The sequence below is a fragment of the Notolepis coatsorum genome (genome assembly GCF_963971535.1).
Source record: "Notolepis coatsorum genome assembly, chromosome: 14".
NCBI classification, from domain to species: domain Eukaryota; kingdom Metazoa; phylum Chordata; class Actinopteri; order Aulopiformes; family Paralepididae; genus Notolepis; species Notolepis coatsorum.
In genome coordinates, this window is record NC_140178.1 from 83,039,271 (window position 1) to 83,064,266 (window position 24,996).

Consider the following 24,996-nt stretch of genomic DNA (forward strand, 5'->3'; position numbering starts at 1 on the left):
TTGCAGATATTTCATTTCAACCTTTATTTAAAGGGGACATGCATTATAAATGGCCTTTTCCAGTGATTAGCATGTTTTCCTAGCAATTGGGGATTATATCAATGTGGTCTGTGTCGTTAATTATCATATTGACTCATCAGTCTAGTCTCGAGTTCACGAGATCCTCCCTCACTCAACTAAGCTGTTCTGATTTGACAGTTTTGCTGACGTGACTATAGCACTGATTTGCATAACTAACAGCAGAGCGAGTGGAAATATCTTCACTTCCTCAAACAGAGCGAGGCAGAGAACGCATAGTGTAAACGCTCCGTGTGTGTGTTTGAGAGAAGACGAGTCCCTCTCTCTCTCTCTCCATCTATCTCCCTCCCTCTCTCTTGCTCGTCCATGGATGAGCATAAGCGGACGAGCGAGAGAGAGGGAGGGAGAGAGATGGAGAGAGAGAGAGGGACCGGTCTTCTCTTTAACACACACACGGAGCGTTTACACAGGTTGTGTGTAAGTGCTCTGTGCCTCCGTGTGTCCCTCTGTCTCCCTCTCTCCCTCCCTCTCTCTCCCTTGCAGTCGGGAGCACCAGCATATCACTGTAATATCTGTGCGCATGCTCTCACGCGCACTCCCGTATTCCGATCCGTACAATAATATTCACAGGGGTATATATTGTCATTTGAAACAAGTTACCAATGCATTGTCCCGTGGGATTATGCCCCCCCGTGGCGAAATTAATTAGTATCCCCCTCAGTCTCTCTCTATCTCTCTCTGTGCCAGTCGCAGACTGTGTGGATGACTGTCACTCAAAGTGCTTATGGGCGGAGCCAGGCCAACACAGCCTGAAATCCAAAGTGAGAAAAATGTGGCTTTTGAGTACTTGATTAGAAATATAAAACAATGCATTTTTTTTCTGTGTTCAATAGACTCACAGAAATTGTGTAAAGTTGCCCAAATAGTGCTAGGAATAGCAATGCATGTCCCCTTTAAAAATCTTAAGCTTCTGAAGTTTCCCTCATTTACAGAAACGACGATTGTACAAATGTAAACGGTACATAATAAAAGCCATATTCACAGAAAATAAAACACAAAAGAGTAATAATAATATTAAAAAAAAATAATGTTCTAAAATAATTTAAAAAATCTAAATAAATAAATACCAGTGTTTTTTGCGCATTTCTGCAAGAGAAGGCCAACCCACCCTATCATACAGGACACAATGGTGAGTATCGTATCTGTCACCATTAATAAACCTAAGAGCTAACTGATATGCAGAATCCAGAGGTTTAAGAGCTGATGCCGCAGCATGCCTATAAATTACATCACCATATTCCAAAACTGATAAGAACAACAATTATTTTCCTACTAGTTAGAGGAAAATTGGATCTGTTTCTGTACAGGAAACCAAATTTCTTGTACAGGAAACCAATTTTCTGTCGCAGTTTAGAGGCAAGATTATCCACATGGAACTTAAATGTAAATTTCCCGTCGAGACACAGGCCAAGATATTTATACTCAGTGACTCTCTATACAAGATCCACTTATAGTAGATACCTGCACATTATCAAAGTCAATATTTCTGGCTCTTGAAAACAACATAAATATTGTGTTACTAGCATTAACTCATTGACTGCTGTTTTCGGGCCCCGTCTAAGCACTGCCACGCTTTAAAAGATAGGAGTCCATCACCTTGTTTGTAGAGCTATAACTATATTCTATATTATAGCTATGGATACAATACTATGGTCATTTGACAGTGACTTTCTTCCGGTCAATAATTTGTCCATGCATACATTCGCGCGTTATACCGTGGTGAATATAAGTATGTTTTTAGATCGGTCTGGGGTAATGCTGAGGAATAGCCTTATGCGTATATTATACTATAACTGTTGCCGTTTCTTGCCTGGACCAGCTATTATTCTCAAATCAAATCTATATCATAGGTATTATGTTTCATCATGAATGCATCAAAGGTTTTTTTTGATGCTTTGATCGTCACCAACGGCATACGTTGTGGAGTAACGTTACACACACATGTTTGGTTCGAGGTGAAGGCATGGTTGGATCAACGCAAGATTGATATCATATAGCCCTTACCTCGACTAGGATGTACCTCAAAAAGAATATTCCAATTATCTGATCGTGATTCCAAGTATTGATGTCCATCGTGTCGCCAACATAATCCACCACACATCATGCATCGGGAGCATTTGATTCTTCTCAATCTGATTGTTATAACCGCTTCCCTTGCCCGAAAAAAAAAGCCGACCCGGAGACATTTCATCAACGCACAGGCCAAGATACAAGGTTTCAAAGGGTGCTCGATACCACCGTCTAGCTGGATGCGACCGGTATTGCACTTTGGCGATCTCCGACTCATTCCCTATGGTAACGCCAAGGTCCCCAGATGAATAATGAATACAAATATCGGAAAAAAAGGAAAAACGATCAAATAACGTATACTATATACGTGGTTGGCGTTTAGCGGTTGTCCGCCAAACGCGTTTAAACGTGGTTGGCGTCCATTGAGTTAAGAACTAATTCAAGATTAACAAGGGCCTCCTGAAGAGCATCAAAAGAAATCTGCAATTTCTCAATGGCCAACTGAACAGAATCAGCAATACAGTACGCAATTGTATCATCAGAATACAAATGGGATTTACATCCGTACAAAGAAGAAACAATATGATTGATGTAGATTGTAAAAAGGACAGTACCCAAAACGGAACCTTGCGGCATACCTTTAGTTATGGACAGAAATTCAGATTGGGCTTGACCCAACTTCACACACTGACGCCTAGAAGATGGATAATCCCGAAACCAGACTCAGGCATTACCATCCAAGCCAATGTTAGATTTTAGAAGCAGGTAGTGAGGTAGGCTTTTGACAAATCTACAAAGAGGGCAGCACAGTGTTTCCTCTTATCTAATGCTGAGATAATATAATTTGTAACCAGAGGGATGTAGTACTGTGTTTGGTTCTAAAACCAGATATAAAAACATATAACAATTAACAATAAAATAAAGAACAAATTACAGAATCAAAAAATATTCATCACAAGTCATCGATATCAGGGTTCCAACAGGGGCAATATAAATCAGTCAAAACATCTGCATCCAGATGTCTCTGCCTCAAAGTCATTAAAGGCCAACTTGCAGGTTGTATTTTTGTTCAATAAACAATGTGACTAGGCCAACGCTGACTTTCATGAAGAGAAAAAAAATTATCGAAATTGACCCAGTTTTAGCGTTTTTATCAAAAAATTTTGTCGACTAAACCACAGCCTCCATGCACACACATATTTCAATCCATGGTTTTCATAGCGTGCGTGTGTCCTCTTAATGATGATGTCACGCTGGGTACAGGACAGCAGGGGGCAGCAGTAGTGGCAGGGAGAGGGGCTCTGAGAGTCACACACACAGCTAGTGGCACGAAGCAGAGAGCCTTGCTACTACTAGCCGAGGAGTGATGAATGAAAATGTATCTGTTTCACCTAACACTATTGCTCCGTGATCATAGCCATCCATCTCCAAAGCCAACCACTATTTGTAAAAGCCACAACCACGTTACCATATTTGTAATAATGTAAATCATTGCGTCGCTGTACATATTGTGTCCACAACGCCAGACGCCGTAGCTTAGCTTAGCTTGGTAGCCATTGTGCTAACAACATACCCCGACGTCTAGCTTGCCAGCCGGCATGAATACCCGATTTAAAATAGTTCTCTCCTCTTTGTATACCTTTGTCCTCACAAGTATTATGCCAGGGAACTTATGGACACGACAATAGTAGTAGTTATAAGGTGTTTGAGCTTGTAGCGTTAGTTAGCTCATAGCTATCGTCACTGATGCACCGAGTGGAGCTAAAGGGGCTACTATCGTATCAACATGCCGGGTAAAGGGGCTACTATCGTATCAACATGCCGGGACGTGTAGCTTGCTAGCCAGCATTCACCCGATTTAAAATGGTGTGTGTGCAGTGCTTTGCCCCACAGGTCTGAGAAGAGGACCTACACATTTTACTCGTTCCCAAAACTCTTTTACATGCACAACAGTAGACTAACAGATGCTAACGTTAGCGGGGTAATGTTAGCCAGAGCGATATAGCCAGCTATGACCCGGGGATAACCCGGGGATAAGGCGACAGACCAGTAGCGCTGCTGTACTGAACAACAGGCTGCCTAGTGGTAAATGTAGTTCTTTTTTTACGACATTAAAAACATTATAACTACCTTGTTTCAACCAGTTGTAGCTGGTCCATCAAAGTCTCAGACGATTAAACCCATTTGCGTCTTGTAAGGCGTCCATTTGGATCAAATAGCTTTCTGCACTCGTCAAAACTCCTTGTAGTGGATCAGAAGTAGGGGAAAGTTGCCTCGCTTGACGTCACCGCCCTCTAGCGTCTGATAAGCTTTTTTGATTTGCGCGTGCATGTTATTTGTGCGCGGACCTTTTTAACTCTTTCTGAGTGGCATTTCCGGCGTCGAATGGAAAAAAATAAATAATGAAATTAGATACCAATGATGTAAACTACTGTCACGTACGTGGGTTGTTCATTATCATTATTGCCATATATTTTAACACCATGTAACATCAGGGTAATATATTATTTGTGTTGTCTGTTATGTGTGGTGTTGTGTCATCTCCTAATTTCTGTTTCTATTCACAGATGCCACTCATCTCCCTGATTGGATTGGTTGCATCTGATTGGTGCACCTTGGAACAGGCAGTGGAGATGGGTGGTTAATAGAGTGGAGATGACACACATCGGGGCGCCTCACTCTGTCAGTTGACACTGAACAGAGTTTCGTGAGGTTGCCATTGATTGACCACTGTGTGTGGATTACCTTGTGCTTATGTTGGCCACTGTGTGTGGACTTACCAATAGCCAGATATATAGGTATTGTGTTGTGGGCCTTAGAGCCATTTGCCTTCCTGCGTGGAAGTAAGTATCCATATATATATATATATATATTTATCGGAATTATACTATATTTTATATTATGTTATATCATAGGGTATTATATATATATATTTAGTATTTTCCCATACCTCACTTTGTCTGTTCTCCAATTACCTTTTTCCCTATTTGTTTACATGTTTGTGGGTTGTTTTTTCCCTTTGTTGCCTAGTTAAATCAGTGGAGGTTTCAAGTCCTACCCTGCAAGAATAAATATAATTTACTATTTGGATCAACGTCTTGTGTTCACTTTATTACCTGCCCGGGACCTTGCTTTAAAAGCACTACTGGACGGGCTGGTTTTCACATACAGCCCGTTCCAGCTTATTCTATATTGTCTTGTGACATTGCTATGTGACACTACCCATAATTGAAGAGTAGGGTTTAACCTGCAAGTTGGGCTTTAAGAATAACTTTAAATTAGTGCTGTCAGGCGATTAAAAAAAATTATCTAATTAATTACAGGATTTGTAATTAATTAATCTAATTAATCTCATTTTAATCGCATAACCATTTTATGCCTGATATTCTATATTCTATAATCATATTTCAAATTGCATGTGTCCGGATGGCAGAATTCAGTACTGTATCTACAAAACCTTCTGTTTAACACTTTGAATGCCACGAGGTGGCGCCAGAGGTAGCGCTTCAATGCCACCATCGGCGCCAATGTTACGCTTAATATCTGCCACGATAACACATTTTGCTGGGCGATTAATTGCCCCCGAAAATATCGCGATAAGCGATATTATTGCGACCGGTTAGAGAATTTTTTTTGAGAAATTTATTTCCCAAAACTTTTATTTTGAAGCCCACCGCTCCGTCTTTTCCGGTGTTTTAGACTTTTATTTTGAAGCCCACCGACCGGACCGGAAGTATTGTTGTGATTATCCTAAGCAGAAACTATGAGCCGACAACTTGTCTCGTCCGGTTCTGTTTTTGAGCTAATGATAAAACAAATTGTTGGTGAACAACTAACTTTAGGTTAGTTTTAACGTTAGCTACTAACGTTAGATGCAGCTACTACAGGCAATCAACGATGAGGAGGAAGCGTCAAAGCAGTATATAATAGAATAGCTGTGGTGCGTAAGCACTGCAGCACGACTCGAAACTACCGGAGTGTTATAATAAATTAATTCATGTTTGACTTGTCCCTGTGTCCAGTCCTTTGACTAGCCCCACCCGTTCATTGTAAACAATGATGCATGTAATTGTATTAACGTTATTCTGTGTTGTACTTGTAGCTATGCTATACGTTGTATTTAGTTTGTTAGCTATTTAGCTAATGTTGTTAGCATGGAATGAGAATCAAAGCTCTATCTTTCATCTTTATTTAGCAGTCCAGTTTCTCCGGGCAGTAGCGAGTAACTACTTGGGTCTAAAAATAGCTAACGTTACACTACAAATAATGCTACTTGGTTAAAAGGAGCAACACTATTGAGAAATGTAGTTAAGCTATGTGACGTTGCCCCACGGAGCTCCCGTGCTGTACTCTAGTAACGTCAGCGGCCCGCCTCCCAACACGGACAGTGACTGACAAGGGGCACTGGTTCCGCCTCATTAAAACAAACGCGCAAATAGCAATTAATCGCGCCCGTCAAAATCATTGCATTCATTTTAATTATCGCAGCAATTAATCGATTTATTGCTTATCGCGGCAGGCCTAGCCTAATCTATGTTTTAAATTATGGCTATGTGTCTAATCTGCCCGTCGCTTATCAAAGAATCCTTTTCCAGTCAGTGCTGTCAAGGCAGATTGTTTTTTTATCGCTTAATTTCCGTTTGAGAGCATTTTGAAAAGCACCCGTTTTGAGGTAAAAAACAGTTCATTCTAGACCATTGAAAGACTATGATAATCGTCTTTTACTGGAATATTCCAGAACGTTGATATTCGTCTGCCTATTTATGAATCGTTTTCAAATAAACACTAGATGATCAATATTATACGTGCACGCAAGCACATTCGAGCCGTGCACGGATAATCGCCGTGTTCATTTCCTCTTGGACTTTTACAGTGAAACCGAAAGAGCCCATTTCACAAAACGATAGGTTATAACTATAACAAAGTTCTGTGAGTAATGGTGACGCTCGGCGTCACTCTCTGCACTGTACCTCGCTCGTGCACGCGCACTGAATAAAAAATTCAAATACAAACATACTTAAAATGAGTAAATATTATTCATTTTAAACATGTTTATATTATTTATAGGCTATAAAACACAAAAACGAAAAAGTTTTATTTTCTTCTTCTCTGATTTAACAGCAGCTGGCCAGCAGGTGGGTCGGCGCCCTTGCGCCCCTAGTGGCGAGCCGCCACTGGGCGGAGCTACAATATGTTAGATTCTTGCACATTTGTGAATAATCATTGCCGTATATCATTGTTCTTTGCGGTTATACTTTCTGTCATTCTGTGCAAATGTTATGCTAAGATTGATTTTAGAGTGATTTGTGGATCTTTAGGAGATCATCAAACGGAACCCCTCTCCCTATCCCAAAAAGGTGGAAAATAATAGACATAAGCCATCATGCAATACCACTTCATAGGGTTTTATGGGGTCGGGGGTTCCAGTGGTGACATTATTTTGGGGATTTGAGGTCACAGTCGCATATTATTTGATGACTAAATGGAAAATTATGATAATTTGTAGCAATTATGATAATTAGTTGAGTGAAGGTGAGGATCACAGTAGCTAAATTATCAGTGCGCTGCACACTATTCTTTTTGTTTTCTTGTTAAACTATCAGTTAAACGATTAACCAATTTTTTTTATATAGAATATTTGAAGATGATGATGATGAATAGTTTATTTCCGGTCTTTGTTTACAGATCAATCAAAAACACACTTGTGTGGACTTTCAAAAAAATAAAAATAATAATAAATAATCACAAATGTACATATTCAAAGTAAGCTCACACACAAAATCCAAACTCAATGACTGAAAAAAGGAATAGGCTGAAGCACATGCTTATTTTTGCCTATCCTTTACAATTCTTAAAAACTAAATATACTTTAATATAAGAAAAAAAACGTAAAATATGCTGCGAGATATAAAAAAATATCATTTTTTTAAGAAAACAAAAACAAATGTTTGATGTTTTACTCAAAACTGTACTCCTGAATTATTTTAGATTAAAACCCATTAAAATGCCCATCCCATGTTTGACCCAAAACAAATCCCTGCTGTTTTATTCCGCAACGGGTCAAATGCATATAACATGCTTTGCAATCCTCGCCATTCCTTTATGACCACGTCGTGTTTAAGACCGGATTTAACGTTATGTTAGCGTAAGCTAACAACAAGCTAAAGCCCTGTTCAGAGCGATAGAGAACAGCAGAGTGGGGACTGGGAAGGAGGGGGGGGCAGGCATTCTCCCTTCTGTGTGTGTGCGTTTGAAAAGACATGATGAAGTCAGACGAGTATATTATATTGATAGTAAATGTACTGAGGGTGGACAGATAATGTTGATATTTAAACATAAAAAATACAATACATAATAAATGTATGCATGATCATCATGCAACATAAAACAATTGCAGGAACGGTTTGGGAGAGGAAGGGGTTTTGGGTTGCGTGTTCCAAAAAATATTTACTTAAAGTTTAAAGCTCAATATATCAAAACGTGGCACTTTATAGTGAACAGGAGGTCTATTTGTATTAAAAACAATAAATAGTTTTTCATTTACATGTCTGGAAGAGCTAAAAAAAAATCAAATTATATTTGTTACCTTTTGAGTTGATCTAAATGTTACTGTTGTGAAGGATCAGATTAAACCGAATATATATATTTATTTATATATATATATTTAATAGTATTTGTATATCGTTTGATATCCCCTGTATATTCCTTGTACAATATGCACTGAATATCCCTTTAGTCTACTAAACAGCCCATAATAGTTTCATTCTACCATTGGACGAGAACCTGGCGCCAGCAGCCATACCCCTAGGTTCAAGTTCAATCGTGCCGCCCAACATGTCGTGGCAAGCCCGGTTCCGCGTAGGAATACGTCTGGCGAAATACGAATGGTACTATTTGTTCACAGCGCATATATATATGGCGCAAGTAAAGTACAACTTTCTTTTAGTCCATTAGTTCTTTACCCTCCAACCGAGTAACAGACGCGAAGCCTCACCCACGACGCACGTGTGGTGCAGTAAGGCCTACTTGGCCTCAGAATAGGCATTGAGATATCGTGTGGATTAATAGTTGAGTTGTCATAGTTTGGCACTATACCGTCGAGTTGGACGTATTCTATTAAGCTAATAATAGTCTATTATGTATGGTGCATCGTTCGGTTAGAGTTATAAAGTTATCAGTACCCCCATCGTTCCTGACGTTATCTGGAGTCTTAACCAGGCTGGGCAGACCACTAGTGGTGCTTGCATCCGAGGAGCTCCGGGCCAGGGCGACTGGACCTGTACATTGGATTACTCTACCCGGACGACGGCGAGCCTTCCATGGCTTGGATTATGCTTTGGGTGCTTTGATTATTCCATGGATAACGGCCAACACTGCGGAGTGTTGGAACTACCCCCCGGAGAGGACTCCAGGTGAGACGGCGCTCTACACCAGTGAGGTCGCCTCACGTCTCTCCGTTGTGGACCGGCAGCTACCGTCCACCAGAGGGTCCAGCTGTATTCGTCTGCGGACCGAGGTTCTGTGGGCACCGTGTTCAAGACTTTGAATTCTCCCAAGAAATCGTCGGCCAGATGGGATACCGCCAGCGGCTTCTCTAACCCCCCCCTCCTACTGTCTTACAACCAGCGGGAACCCCCCCCCCCCCCTTAGTGTATCCAGCTATAATCATTTAAGTACCATCGCTATAGTTCCCTAGAGAACCGGGTTGTATACTTACTCCCTGCGTAACCAGAGATTGGACATTCAATGTTGATTTACCTACGAATACTCATTTGCCATACAAGTGCATTTCAAATCATAAGTGTAAACAAGTGAACGTTGTATATACCTTTTGCTATATTAAATATTCGATTTGTACATTTGTGTGGACTTCGTTTCATCAGGTGGGAAAGTGTTCATCATATTTATATCATGTACTGGATGGCCAGAAGTTAAAGTACAAGAGGTAGTGGTTTAATAATACCATACTTAACAATACAGTCAGGGAATTGTACCCCTCAGTTACAATTGGTCCTTCGAGCCGGAGGGTAACTAGTGTAATATTAATATAGTGTTATTAATATTAAAATGGCCTATGATGAACACTCCACGAAACGGTCCTCCTAACGTAGAACACCCGCGGCGCAGACGACAGACACCTCAGTACTTAGAGGATTACGCTGTCAGTCAACTACCTAGCCTTCGACAAACGGTAAACGCGGTAAAAGTAGAAAGTAAAATTATGTCTGACCTTAACGACCAGGTTTCCCCGACCACAGAGGCCCTAGTAGGTCCTAATGTAACTGACCAAGCTCACGGTGGGGACCAGGAGGGAGCTGACATGCCTTTACCCCCCCGCCAATACCGAAGAAGTAGTCCCCGACCAGCCCCGGGAGGAAGACAACCCTACAGAGAGAGAACTCTGCACGGAAGAAGAGGAGGAGAGCGCCGAGGAAATAGAGCTCCAGGACTCCCCAACGAGTACACCCAGGAGCGGCTCACCCAGGAGCGGCTCACCTCCACAACCGCCTTCCCCCAGCGAAGCGGAGAGGATGCTACAACAGGCGTTCCTCGTCAGCCTGACAGCCTCTACCGAACGCGATCGACTCCAAGCACAGACGCTTAGCGAGCGCGAACATTTTACCATTGAAAGAGAACGCCTCCAAGCACAGCAACGGAGCGAAGAAGAGCGCACACGCCTGGAGATGAGACTCCTTCAGACGGAAGAGAATATGGCAAGAGACCGGGCCGACGCCCAGCGCGCCGCTGCCGGTGCCCAAAGAGAAGCAGATCTCACCAAGCGCGAAGTCGAGCGCGACAAGTTACAAGCGCAGCTAATGGAGCAGCTGATCCGCAAGGCAACACCCTCTCCCTCCGCCAGGGGTTCAAGGAACTCGTCGAGACAACAGTCAAGGGCAGCGTCTCCTAACCGAGCAAGCAACCCTGAACTTGACCAACAGACCGAGCCTATACCCCCCGCAGACCCCCTTCCCAGACCGGTCCAAGCGAGACCCAGCTACAAGGAAGGAGCGGCATACACTGCGGAGAAGCTAAATAAACGATTACAGGATCTGGAAGACCTGATAGAGGAAGAAGAGGGAGAGGAGGAGAACCAAGCCCGACGACAGCACAGTACTCCACCGGACCAGGAGGTCCAGTACAGCCCAGGCTATACCCCCGCGGCGCTGCGCTACAGACCCCCGACTCTATTCACGGGTGAGCACGACGCACGACCAGCCCCGAGGAATAGCACCTGGACCAGCGGGCCATGGTACCCTGTCGGTACCAGCCCACAGAGAGGCGCAAGAGGGGACTCGCCTAGGAGGTCTCTCCCCCAACGCTTGCCGATGTATCAGCCATCCACGGCGTCATACATTGCCACGCCGTCGTTTCCAGACTTCACCTATGAGAATCGAGCACAGTACACGGAGCTCCGGATGTGCTTAGAGACAATGATGGTGGATGTCGCTGATGAACGCCACAAGTATGCAATATTACTGAAGCACCTGAAAGTACCGCGAGCACACAATATAGCGCTGGCCTATGCCACCTCTACGACCCCATACACAGCGGCCCTGGCGGCGCTGGACCAGAGATATGGACGTATATGGGATTACGTAATCCAAGAGATAAGGCATATTGATCGCCTACCCCCAGCAACAGACAATCGCTCATTAGACGACCTGTCAATCAAAGTGCAGTCCCTGGTAGGGATGCTGGGAGCGCAACGGGAAAAGGGCATGCATGAGCTATACGCCAACTCTAACGTCGAGAGGATTTTGGAGAAGCTGCCACCCGCAAGACAAGAGCGTTTTAGGCGGCAGAGAGACTACCGGGATCCCAACGGCCCCGAACCATCCCTCCTTGATCTAGCCGACTTCCTGGCGAGAGAAGTCAGCAGCTTACGACTGGATACGTTCGGGCGGAGCACGCCAAGCTCCAGAGAGGGACCCAGGAGAATAAATTATGGAAGAAGATCGGTGACTGTCATGCACCAATCAGAGTCAGTACCGAGCAGTAAGAGCCACAGCACCCCCTCGAGAAAAGAGAAGTGGAAGATGGCGTGCCCCTACTGTGAGAAAGAACACTGGCTGTCACAATGTGACCTGTTCACAAAGATGAATGCAGAAGAAGTGAGTCAATGGATAAAGTCCAACAGGCGCTGTTACCGATGTGCGCGACCACACATGGCAGCCGAATGCCGCCTAAAGAAAAGGTGCAGTCGGTGCGACGGAGCCCATCTAGATATACTACACGAAAGTAACAGAAGACGGCCTTCACCTGCACCATCGAGCGGCACCAAGGCAAGTGTCATGTACATTGATCCCGCCAGCAGCAGCGGCGCCCAAGTGCTCTTAAAGGTAGTCCGTGTGACATTGAGCTACCAAGATAAAGTCATGGACACCTACGCCGTCCTTGATGACGGGTCAGAGAAGACCCTTCTGCTCGCGTCCGCTGCGGCCCAGCTGGGACTGCGGGGGAGCGAGAACGAAATGACTATTCGGACAATAAGAAGAGATTTAAAGACGATAAAGGGCGAGAATGTCTCCTTCACTATCGCAGCAAACGGGCAGCCAGAGCGACGGTATAGGATTACAAATGCTTTCACCAGCCAAGAAATAGGACTATCGCAGTACACCTACCCTATCGCCAAGTTGATGGATAAATATGTGCACCTGCGACAACTACCTATCCCGCTCATAGACGGCGCTACCCCGACCCTGCTGATAGGCTCCGACCATGCAGAACTCATAGTCCCGATTGACCGGGTCCATACAGGACCCCGAGGCTGTCCTGCAGCAGTCGAGACCCGCCTAGGGTGGACCCTACAAGGCCCCCTCGCTAAATCTCTCAACCGAACAGCAGCCACTAGCTGCCTCCACTCCAGAACGACAGAAGAAGACACCACTCTCCTGCAACATGTCGAGAGGCTATGGACACTAGAGACAATGCCCTTTAAGAACGAAAAGAAAGATATTCGTTCTAAAGAAGACATTTACGCCATCAACCTACTCGAGCAAGGGACAAAGAGAGTCACAGTCGGCGGAGTGATGAGATACGCAACTCCACTCCTGAGGCGAGAGGGAATGCCCACCTTTCACGCAAAGAAAGACGCCACGGAGCGCTATCTATTGAACACAGAGCGGCGCCTAGCCAAAGACCCCGCTCAAGAGTGTGTGTACCGCGCTGAGATTGAGAAGCTAATCACAGCGGGACACGTAACAAAGATTGACATTAAAGAGGCCGATCAGACGACCGAATCATGGTACGTGCCGCATCACAAGGTCCATCACAACGGCAAGGATCGCATTGTGTTTAACTGCAGCTACCAGATCGGATCCCAAAATCTGAATAAAGAGCTCTTGCCCGGCCCCACACTCGGCCCCTCCCTACTAGGCGTGCTACTGCGCTTCCGCCAGGACAAGGTGGCTATCAGCGGGGATATCAAAGGGATGTTCCTGCAGGTGAGACTAGTGGAGGAGGACAAGCCCCTGCTGCGGTTCCTATGGAGAGAGAGGATCGGAGATGAGAACCCAGCCATCTACCAGTGGGAAGTACTCCCCTTCGGAACCATATGCAGCCCGTGCTGTGCTACATTTGCACTACAGAAACACGTCGCAGAGGACCCAGCAGCAGATGAAGAGGTCCGACACAGTGTGAAGAACAGTTTCTACGTGGACAACTGTTTACAAAGCGTTTCGACTCAAGAAGAAGCCGAGGCTCTCCTAATCAAGCTACGCGCCTCCCTGATCAAAGGCGGCTTTGATCTCAGGCAGTGGGCCAGCAGTGACCCGCACGTATTGCGCAGCCTCTCCCCCGCGGACAAGGCTGCCAGCAGCGAGACCTGGATGGCGACCATCCCAGGAGAAGCCCAAGAAATGACACTAGGACTAGTCTGGCGCTTCAAAACAGACTCGCTCCACTATAGACACAAACCCCTGACAGAGCAGGGAAGGTCGACGGCGACACCGACCACCAGACGGAGTGTGTACAGAACACTCGCCAGACAATATGACCCGTTGGGATGTATTCTACCTTACACCACCAGGGCAAAGATGATTGTACGAGCACTATGGGACAAGGACCAGGGCTGGGACGACCCAATACCCGCACACCTTGCCTCAACATGGAGAGAGTGGGAGACGGAACTCCGCTCACTCCCAGGCGTCAATATACGCCGCAGCTACTTCCCATCCACAGTGAGGCCAGAGACATGCAAGATTGATCTACACGTCTTCAGCGACGCCTCCGAAGTAGCCTATGGATCGGTGGCCTACTTGCGTGCCCAAGAGAAGGAAGGAAAGATACACACTGCTTTCATCCTGGCCCGCTCAAGAATAGCCCCACGTAAGCAACAATCTATCCCGCGTCTAGAGCTCTGCGCAGCCCTAGCAGGAGCGCATCTAGCCACGTTAATCCAACGTGAACTCACCATTCCGGTGCACAGAACAATCTTGTGGTCAGATTCCACGACAGTACTCACATGGATCAAGTCTGATTCATGCAGATACAAAGTCTTCGTGGGAGTCAGAGTCACCGAGATTCAAGAGTTAACAGAAGCAGCGAGCTGGCGGTATGTGGACACCAAACACAACCCAGCTGACGTCATCACCCGGGGAATGTCCCTGGATGACCTCACCCGTCGCAACATCTACAGTGACGGACCAGAATTCCTCAAGCTCCCGGAAGAAGAGTGGCCTACGCCCACCCCACGGGAAGCAAGTAACGAGGAGGCTGAGAACAAGAAACCTATGTTCTGTGGACTGAGCACAGTCGCCTCCGCAGACCCCAACATAGATGACTGCATTACCCTAGAGAGTGCGCAGCAAAAGACATTCCTGTGGCACCACCCAGAGATTCAGTCCACCACTGACATGTCAGCAGCTGACTACGAAGAAGCAGAACTTCTTCTACTACAACGAGCCCAGAGAGACTCGTTCCCCGATGAGCTAGACTGTCTACAGGGAGGAAAGCCCGTCCCATCAGACAGCAGACTGCTCCACCTGGCACCCGAGAGTGACGCCCATAATCTCATCAGAGTGGGTGGTCGCCTGCGGAGAGCCCCCGATCTACCGGATGACATTAAGTACCCGATAGTCTTGAACAGCCGACACAAGGTCACAGAGCTGATCATAAAGAAATACGACGAGGATGTACACCACGCAGGAGCAGAGAGAGTCTTCGCGGAGATCAGACGTCGCTATTGGATACTTCAAGGAAGAGAAGCGGTGCGACGCTTCCAGCGAACCTGTCTAGACTGCCGAAAGTGGCGCGCGCAGCCCAGCATACCACGGATGGCTGACTTACCCCCCTGTCGCCTCCGACTCGGCGACAAGCCATTCCACTCCACAGGCATGGACTGTTTTGGCCCGTTGTATATAAGGAGAGGAAGAGGAACCGAGAAGCGGTGGGGTATTGTATTCAAATGCATGACCACCAGAGCGATACATATCGAGCTCCTTCCGACCATGAGCACAGACTCATTCCTTATGGCCTTCCGAAGATTCACATCACGGAAAGGAAAACCGTCTACATTGTTGTCTGATCACGGGACAAACTTCAAAGGCGGAGAAAGAGAGCTGAGAGAGAGCTTCCAAGCTATGGGCCCAGAACTTAAGACCCACCTCGCTCCATCCCAGATTGACTTCCAGTTTAATCCCCCGAACGCACCCCACTTCGGTGGAACCTGGGAACGAGAAGTACGTTCCATAAAGACAGCCCTGTACGCCGTGCTTGGGGCCCAGACTGTGGCGGAAGAAGTCCTAATGACAGTCCTCACCGAGATCGAGGGAGTATTGAACTCAAAGCCCCTCGGTTACGTCTCCAGTGATGTAGCAGATGTCGACCCAGTCACCCCCAACACACTCTTAATGGGGCGGCTGGACCCCGCGCTACCCCAGACAATGTACAGGCCTGAAGAAGCGAACGGCCGAAGAATGTGGAGGTACAGTCAAGTACTAGCTGACAAGTTTTGGAGCAGCTTCCTACTCCACTACCTACCGTCTCTACAGACCCGCCAGAAGTGGGAAAAAGAGAGAGACAATTTGACAGAAGGAACAGTCGTCATGATTATCGACCAGTCACTACCCAGAGCTATGTGGCCGGCTGGCCGCGTAAGCAAAGTGATCACCGGTGCCGATGGCAAGGTCCGAGCAGCTGAAGTACTCGTCCAAGGGCGCACTTACACACGACCCGTGGCGAGGCTAATAGAACTGCCCCGACTCCCAGATACTATCGATGATGACCATGACCCCATGACTTTGTGAGTTGACTGACCCTTACAGCGGACCTTGAGTGGTAGACAGTGCGGTTAATCTGTCTCTGCTTAGCTAATTAGGTGGGACTAATTAGGGGGCGGCTGTTGTGAAGGATCAGATTAAACCGAATATATATATTTATTTATATATATATATTTAATAGTATTTGTATATCGTTTGATATCCCCTGTATATTCCTTGTACAATATGCACTGAATATCCCTTTAGTCTACTAAACAGCCCATAATAGTTTCATTCTACCATTGGACGAGAACCTGGCGCCAGCAGCCATACCCCTAGGTTCAAGTTCAATCGTGCCGCCCAACATGTCGTGGCAAGCCCGGTTCCGCGTAGGAATACGTCTGGCGAAATACGAATGGTACTATTTGTTCACAGCGCATATATATATGGCGCAAGTAAAGTAGAACTTTCTTTTAGTCCATTAGTTCTTTACCCTCCAACCGAGTAACAGACGCGAAGCCTCACCCACGACGCACGTGTGGTGCAGTAAGGCCTACTTGGCCTCAGAATAGGCATTGAGATATCGTGTGGATTAATAGTTGAGTTGTCATAGTTTGGCACTATACCGTCGAGTTGGACGTATTCTATTAAGCTAATAATAGTCTATTATGTATGGTGCATCGTTCGGTTAGAGTTATAAAGTTATCAGTACCCCCATCGTTCCTGACGTTATCTGGAGTCTTAACCAGACTGGGCAGACCACTAGTGGTGCTTGCATCCGAGGAGCTCCGGGCCAGGGCGACTGGACCTGTACATTGGATTACTCTACCCGGACGACGGCGAGCCTTCCATGGCTTGGATTATGCTTTGGGTGCTTTGATTATTCCATGGATAACGGCCAACACTGCGGAGTGTTGGAACTACCCCCCGGAGAGGACTCCAGGTGAGACGGCGCTCTACACCAGTGAGGTCGCCTCACGTCTCTCCGTTGTGGACCGGCAGCTACCGTCCACCAGAGGGTCCAGCTGTATTCGTCTGCGGACCGAGGTTCTGTGGGCACCGTGTTCAAGACTTTGAATTCTCCCAAGAAATCGTCGGCCAGATGGGATACCGCCAGCGGCTTCTCTAACCCCCCCCTCCTACTGTCTTACAACCAGCGGGAACCCCCCCCCCCCCCCCTTAGTGTATCCAGCTATAATCATTTAAGTACCATCGCTATAGTTCCCTAGAGAACCGGGTTGTATACTTACTCCCTGCGTAACCAGAGATTGGACATTCAATGTTGATTTACCTACGAATACTCATTTGCCATACAAGTGCATTTCAAATCATAAGTGTAAACAAGTGAACGTTGTATATACCTTTTGCTATATTAAATATTCGATTTGTACATTTGTGTGGACTTCGTTTCATCAGGTGGGAAAGTGTTCATCATATTTATATCATGTACTGGATGGCCAGAAGTTAAAGTACAAGAGGTAGTGGTTTAATAATACCATACTTAACAATACAGTCAGGGAATTGTACCCCTCAGTTACAGTTACTGATTGTGTTAAATGGGCTTATGATATCATCTCATATCGATTGCAGGCACCTGCATTGTATCGTATCGTGGCAGATATCGGCAAATTTCGTATCGTTGTCCAAAGAATCGATATCGTATCGTGATGAAACTGGTGATTCCCACCCCTAGTAGAGTCCATACACCCAACACCAAATCCCATAATTCCTTACATGTAACGTGTCTGGCTGTGTGACGTCAACTTGTCAGCATGAAAATGACAGCCAAACATGTCACTGCAACTAAATAACACAAATACAATAGGCACATTTGTGACTGTTACAAATATAACACGTTTTATACTTGTGCTACAAGATATTGGCCTGTGCTACAAAACTATCAACCTCTGTAGCACCAGTGCTATGTGCAAAAAAAGTTAACGTACAGCCCTGGCTCTATGTAGGTTATTACCATCTCATGAAGCAGCAGGCTGGAGGCGTCATTGTGCTCGGGGAGGTAAGGAGGCGGAGTTTTTAATTACTCTGGTTGCAATGCCTCGCTTGAATGAAGTTAACTTTTCACCTGGATAACGTCAATATTTGCTTTGAGGAGGATTATCGTCTGTGTTTCAGACAAATGGAGCAAATCATTACGTAAGTCGAACACTGTGAATGTATACTAATGTGCAACTGCAAACAGATTGAAATGTTGAATATTTCTCGTATAAGCACATTCTAAGGGTGAATGTAACGTGAGCCACCGGCACTCGAGGGACTATTGAGACAACAGAGAGGGGCTTGTCTCGCTTGGCCAGTTTCTGACACAAATGCGTCAAATCGGTTACTAATGTGAAAGATCGGATCGGGAAAGATCGGTATCGGTAGATACTCAAAATCACATGATCGGATCGGGAGCAAAGAAATGCGATCGGGACATCCCTAGGTAGTTGTACAACAACACTGAGTCAACAACACTGTTCTGAAGGTCCAGATTAACACATAAAGTCCACGTTTATTATTTTGTATACCTTATATATTGTTTATTTGTATAAGATATATATTTCAAGAGTATTTTATCATTCGCCTTTTCATATATCCATTCATCGCGCCGTAGGCGCGCGCGCATACACCTGTAGACAGCGTGAGCGCATGCGCGTGTACAGGACATGCCTGGGCACAGTGTGTGTGGAAGAGTGTGTTGACGCAGCAGCCAGAAAACAAGGCACAACGTGTATTACGAGAGAGCTGGTCGGCTAGTGAGAGGTAATAATAACATTGTCGAGCCACGAGTTGGAAACGGCAGAGTGACATAGTTTGTGAGAAGTGAAGTAATAATAACTTCGATAGATTTGTGGACGGGCAGATAATAAAGGACCGTGGAGAGACTTTGGGCTGAACCCAGCTGCGTTCTGGATTCAACTAACTACTACGGACTACATGCGGTTTAGCCTTAGCATAAAGGGCTAACTAGCTATTGACCATGCCATCGGGCGTTTGGAATATTAGCTATTAAACCTGCCATCGGGCGTTTGGAATATAGGAACCCGGTCCGTACGAGACCACCTATCCAGCGACGACAGGATTAAACCACATGGGTCTGCATCAGCCTCGGGAGTAGGAACTCCAGAGAACATCGTCTCCATCCTTCTCTCTCTCTCTCCCCCTTGCTATTCACTCCGTCCCCCTCCATTCAGAGCTCCAACGATCTGGTACCATTAGTTTAGGAACTATAATTAATTTGGACATTGTTGCATGGAAATTATATTAGTACCAGGAAACCAGTGTATATGATGTGTGTTTATGTTAAACATTAAAGTGATTATTGAACTTGGTATCACTGTCCCCTCACAGTTAATATAGTGTCCGCCATCTTGTGTATATTTAATATCTGGTTAATTAATAATTTAGTAGTTGTCAAGCTCATCAATTAAATACAGTCAGGGTTGTGTAGCCCCTTAGCTACAAACACAATAGACGATAGTGTCATCCGCATAGAGATGATCCTGACAATATCAGAGACAATATCATTCATATAAATAGTAGGCGTTAGGGATGCCCCGATCACGTTTTTTGCCACAGATCGTCTGACCCATTGGTTTTGTTATAGCAACTGGCAGTATTATACTGTAGGTCTAAGACAGGCATTCTCAAAGTCCGGACTCCGGACTAAATTATCTAATCTAATCTTAGAAATTAAGTAAAGTGACTGAATATTGGGAGTATCGCCGTGCTTCTAGCCGCGTTTTGATTACGTCATCACAACGCCTTTTTTAACTACTTTCGGTCGATATGTTTCGGTGGCCGAATATTTGGTGCATCCCTACTCAATTAGTATCGACGTGGCACCTGTTAGACCCACGTTTGATATTCTGGAAACTTGTCAACGCTTTTTGTTAATCTGGTAAACTGTTGGTTGTATTGTGGAGCTAAATGCTAATGTGGCTAACTAACAGTAAACTTTTGTACATGAAATACAGCCCAAAAACCTTAAAAGAAACCGCTGAGAAACACACTTTACAAATGTTTTCTTATTAAATCATTTTTAAAAGTAATTAAAAAAGAAAAAAGTGACGATAAAGTTGTTTAATTGACAGGAGAAAAGTTGCTAAAGTCTATGTATTGTGATGGGACCGGAAGAAGCCTACACGCGGAAGATTCAAGAGGTTTATTTGTCACATACATACCAGGGCATACAGTGACGTAACCGGAAATGCCGCCTCCACATTGTCCAAGTGGAAAATTGGCCCTGTCCGCAGTTAAACAGCTGTCCGCAGTTAAACAGCAACTTTTCATTCAGATTTCTAGCTTCAGAGTTCCAGGGTCCCAGTTTGCTTATTCAGTTATGAAAACATATGAATAATTTTCAATAATAAAATGTAATAAAAAAATTGTCAACTTTGCCGTCAAACTCTCGCCTCGCACAGCTTTTAAAATATCATGCATTTTCATGTTTTTCTGTGTCCATGTGAGCTTTGAGATCTCCGGCACCTTTATTACACATGGAAATATATGGTCAAGCGTTGCACACCGCTTCTTGTCCCGACCGGGGCGGTACATTAGGAATTCCCTCTGCAGTTAATCTGTAAATGTACACTTGCGCTTTGGCTTCGTGAGCAGAATCAAATCTGTCCGCTTCCTCTGTTTGCGCATGACGGACATTTTCATGAATTTAGAAAACCCCACCGGACGCCCCGGACAGGGTGTGAAAAGTGGACGTGTCCGGGCAAAAGAGGACGTTTTGGTCACCTGATTAGCAATTCTAGGTTAAACTGGTCCTGGTGGTTAATATTTTGATCAAAAATAATTCACTCTATTTCTATGGCATCTACACAATTTTTTTACAGTTTAGGCTGATGAATGAACAATAATCCACTTGATCAAGTAAAATTGGATGAAAACGAATAACCACGACTTGGGTAGAGTGAAAACAGATGCCGGTGCAGACAAATCAAATCAAATCAAGTCTGCTTAAAGTCGGTCATTTGCACAAGGTGCGCTTGATTTCCATCACAGGCCAGTTGAATTGCTCCTGGGTGAGGCAGCGGGCCGGATGAAAATGCCAGGCCTGAGGCGGGCCGGCATAAGGATACTAGTAAAACATTTTTAAATATTAAATAGCAAATAGAATCAATTGTTGTTTTTCTGGTAAATTAATAGTTTAGATGAATCGATAACAAAATAATGGTTAGTTGCAGCCCTAGTGTTGGTGCCGTGTACAGGAGTTCAGTCGTAGGTGAAGAGGTATTCAGTACATTGTTCTGGGTCTGTAGTAAGAAACATGAGCATCACGTTCTGTTCAACGTTGCTTCCAAATAAAAAGAGAAATGCCTTTCATTTGTATTTAGTTTAAACTTTTATTATTCAAAAGTAGTCATGGATTATGTGGTTATTTTGTAGACAAATGTTTCATCCAATTTACAGAAAACATACTATATCGTGATTCGTGATATATATTGTTACAGATACTGGTATATGAAATTTCCCACAGTGTGATGTAATATTTTATCCATAAGGTGACACTTAAATCTGTCATAACCTGAGACTAAAGGGGCTTTAGTTCTGGACTAAATTAAACTGACCTTAACCATAGCCACGATAACCACTCCTGCTCCAGAAACTGTTGACTAACTGGTGCTTGAAACAAAGTGGTTTAAGTCTATAACTGTAGATGACTCTGGACTACACTGTTCTTAAACTATAAAACCAAGATGCATACCATTATAAACTTCTTGCATAGAAACTAAAGCTGAATAAAATAACCAATTATCTTTCTCTCCTTCCTCTGACACTCTTCTCCGTCACTATCTCCATCCAGATAGCTGTCCTGTCAGGCCTGGGAAGAAACCAAGAGGCTTGGATGGAAGAAAAGGTCTCTGCTGTAACCAGTGTGGAAAAAGCTTCAGTTCAAAGATGAATCTCAATAAACACCAACACATTCACACTGGAGAGAAGCCCTACACCTGTGACCAGTGTGGGAAGAGCTTTAGTCAACTGTCTAATCTGAAAAAACATCAGAGAATTCACACCGGAGAGAAGCCCTACTCCTGTGACCAGTGTGGACAGGGCTTTACTCTGCAACATAATCTAAAAACACACCAGAGAATTCACACAGGAGACAAGCCCTACTCCTGTGACCAGTGTGGACAGGGCTTTACTCAGAAACAGAATCTGAAAACACACCAGAGAATTCACACAGGAGAGAAGCCCTACTCCTGTGACCAGTGTGGACAGGGTTTTACTCTGCAACAGAATCTGAAAAGACACCAGAGAATTCACACAGGAGAGAAGCCCTATTCCTGTGGCCAGTGTGGAAAGAGCTTTAGTCATCTGATTAGTCTGCAAACACACCAGAGCATTCACACAGGAGAGAAGCCCTACTCCTGTGGCCAGTGTGGGAAGAGCTTTAGTCAACTGTCTGAGCTGAAAAAACATCAGACAATTCACACAGGAGAGAAGCCCTACTCCTGTGGCCAGTGTGGAAAGGGTTTTCGTCATCTGATTAGGCTGCAAATACACCAGAGAATTCACACAGGAGAGAAGCCCTACTCCTGTGGCCAGTGTGGGAAGAGCTGTAGTCAACTGTCTAATCTGAAAAAACATCAGAGAATTCACACAGGAGAGAAGCCCTACTCCTGTGGCCAGTGTGGGAAGAGCTTTAATCAACTGTCTAGTCTGAAAACGCATCAGAGAATTCACACAGGATTGAAGCCCTACTTTTGCGACCAGTGTGGAAAGAGCTTTCGTCATCTGAATAGTCTGCAATCACACCAGAGAATTCACACAGGAGAGAAGCCCTATTCCTGTGATCAGTGTGGAAAGAGCTTTACTGGGCAACATCATCTGAAATCACACCAGAGAATTCACACAGGAGAGAAGCCCTATTCCTGTGATCAGTGTGCAAAGAGCTTTACTCGGCAACATAATCTGAAATCGCACCAGAGAATTCACACAGGAGAGAAGCCCTATTCCTGTGATCAGTGTGGAAAGAGCTTTACTCGGCAACATAATCTGAAATCGCACCAGAGAATTCACACAGGAGAGAAGCCCTATTCCTGTGACTAGTGTGGGAAGAGCTTTAGTCATCCGAGTAATCTGAAATCACACCAGAGAATTCACACAGGATGGAAGCCTCCTTCTGTGACCAGTGTGGGAAGAACTTTAGGACAAGTACACATCTTCTGATTCATCAGCAAATCCATACAGCAGAGAAGCCACATCATTGTGGTCTGTGTGACTGCGATGTGCAAGCCAGGGGCTTTTGAATCCGCAGTCACCCGCAGGTCTATAGCTCGCAGGCTAATTTGGACCACCAAGCACTGCTTATAAGCTCGGGGTGGGTCAAAAATATATCAGATATGAATTTCAAAGGTACCCACTACCCAGCGTACAATTAGGCGTTCACACACAGACGCGCTGGGGTCTGAAAGCTCGGAGTTGCTAATAAACATTTTAAATAATTTTTATAAAACGAGTGGTACTCACAGAGCGAGCCGTGTATTTCCGCCATTGGTGTCACAGCGCATGCGCACCAGGCAGCCAAATACGGAAATACACGGCTCGCTCTGTGAGTACCACTTGTTTTATAAAAATTATTTAAAATGTTTATTAGCAACTCCGAGCTTTCAGACCCCAGCGCGTCTGTGTGAACCCCTAATTGTACGCTAGGTACCTTTTGAAATTCATATCTGATATATTTTTGACCCACCCCGAGCTTATAAGCAGTGCTTGGTGGTCCAAATTAGCCTGCGAGTGACTGCGGATTCAAAAGCCCCTGGCGTGCACATCGCAGTCACGGAAGGGGCTATGTGAGAAGAGATTCAGTAAATTAGAATATTCGAGAAAATCCACTTGGGAGAAAAGATTCAGTGAAATGTCAAACCTGTCAATTCACCTTTCACATTCTTAGAGTAGAGAAACCCTACTGCTCTAGCCAGTGTTGGAAGAGTTCCACTCATAATGATACTTTTTTTTTTACTATATCTATAAAGATGATCTTGTGGTGACTCTTATCACGCACAATGGTGCAGACATTCACTGGACTTTAGGAGCGGAGTGAGGGCTCTTTTAAGACTTGGGATTCTGCGAACGGGGAGGTGTATTGTGTAACTTACATATAGCTGTCAGCTGGCTGCTGTCTCTTTGGAGGAGTAACGTTAACGTCTCTGCACTCTGTTGGATGTATATAATTTATGTTGGGAAAGTAAAAGGAAAGACTCGACTACCGTCTCCCGTTTCAGCCTTTCTTGCGCTCCCACATTGGTGACCTGAAGTACGTAAGTGGTTACATCATGACGGACGGAGAAGTGAACCGGCGGATCGTCTATTGTCACTCAACAGTGACGGCAAGCCGTCCGAACTGATGGACAGGATGCTGTCCATTTTGGGCTCGGCAGATCCCCCTTTTTTATTTAAACATGTTTTCATGCGTCAGCTTCCAGCGCCTGTGCGCACAGCTCTGGCCAGCTCTCCCGTCTCCTTCACCAAGGACTACCGCGCGCTGGCTGCCGAAGCGGACATGATTTATCTCGCCAACCGGCAGCAGTTTGTGAATGCGCTGCTTCCAGCCTACCACCCACCTACCCATCTAGTGGACGGTGCGGACGCCGCTGCAGCAGTGACTGCCCATTGCCAGGGTAACAATGGATGGTGTTATTTTCATAACCGGTTTGGCGCCAGGGCCATGCAATTACAGCGACCAGGGAAACGCCAG

The 24,996-nt window shown here is 45.0% G+C and overlaps 1 protein-coding gene across 1 annotated transcript in view; it reads left to right on the plus strand.

Annotated features, from left to right (window-relative positions):
- The window catches only part of LOC311239741 (uncharacterized protein), a 39,351-nt gene extending 15,759 nt beyond the window's left edge, over positions 1–23,592 (plus strand). Inside the window, exon 2 of the mRNA XM_084328149.1 lies at positions 22,102–23,592. Coding sequence (XP_084184275.1) covers positions 22,197–23,348 — 1,152 coding nt within the window. The 5' untranslated portion in view covers positions 22,102–22,196 and the 3' untranslated portion in view covers positions 23,349–23,592. The remainder of the gene's footprint in view (positions 1–22,101) is intronic.
- Positions 23,593–24,996: the final 1,404 nt, after the last annotated feature.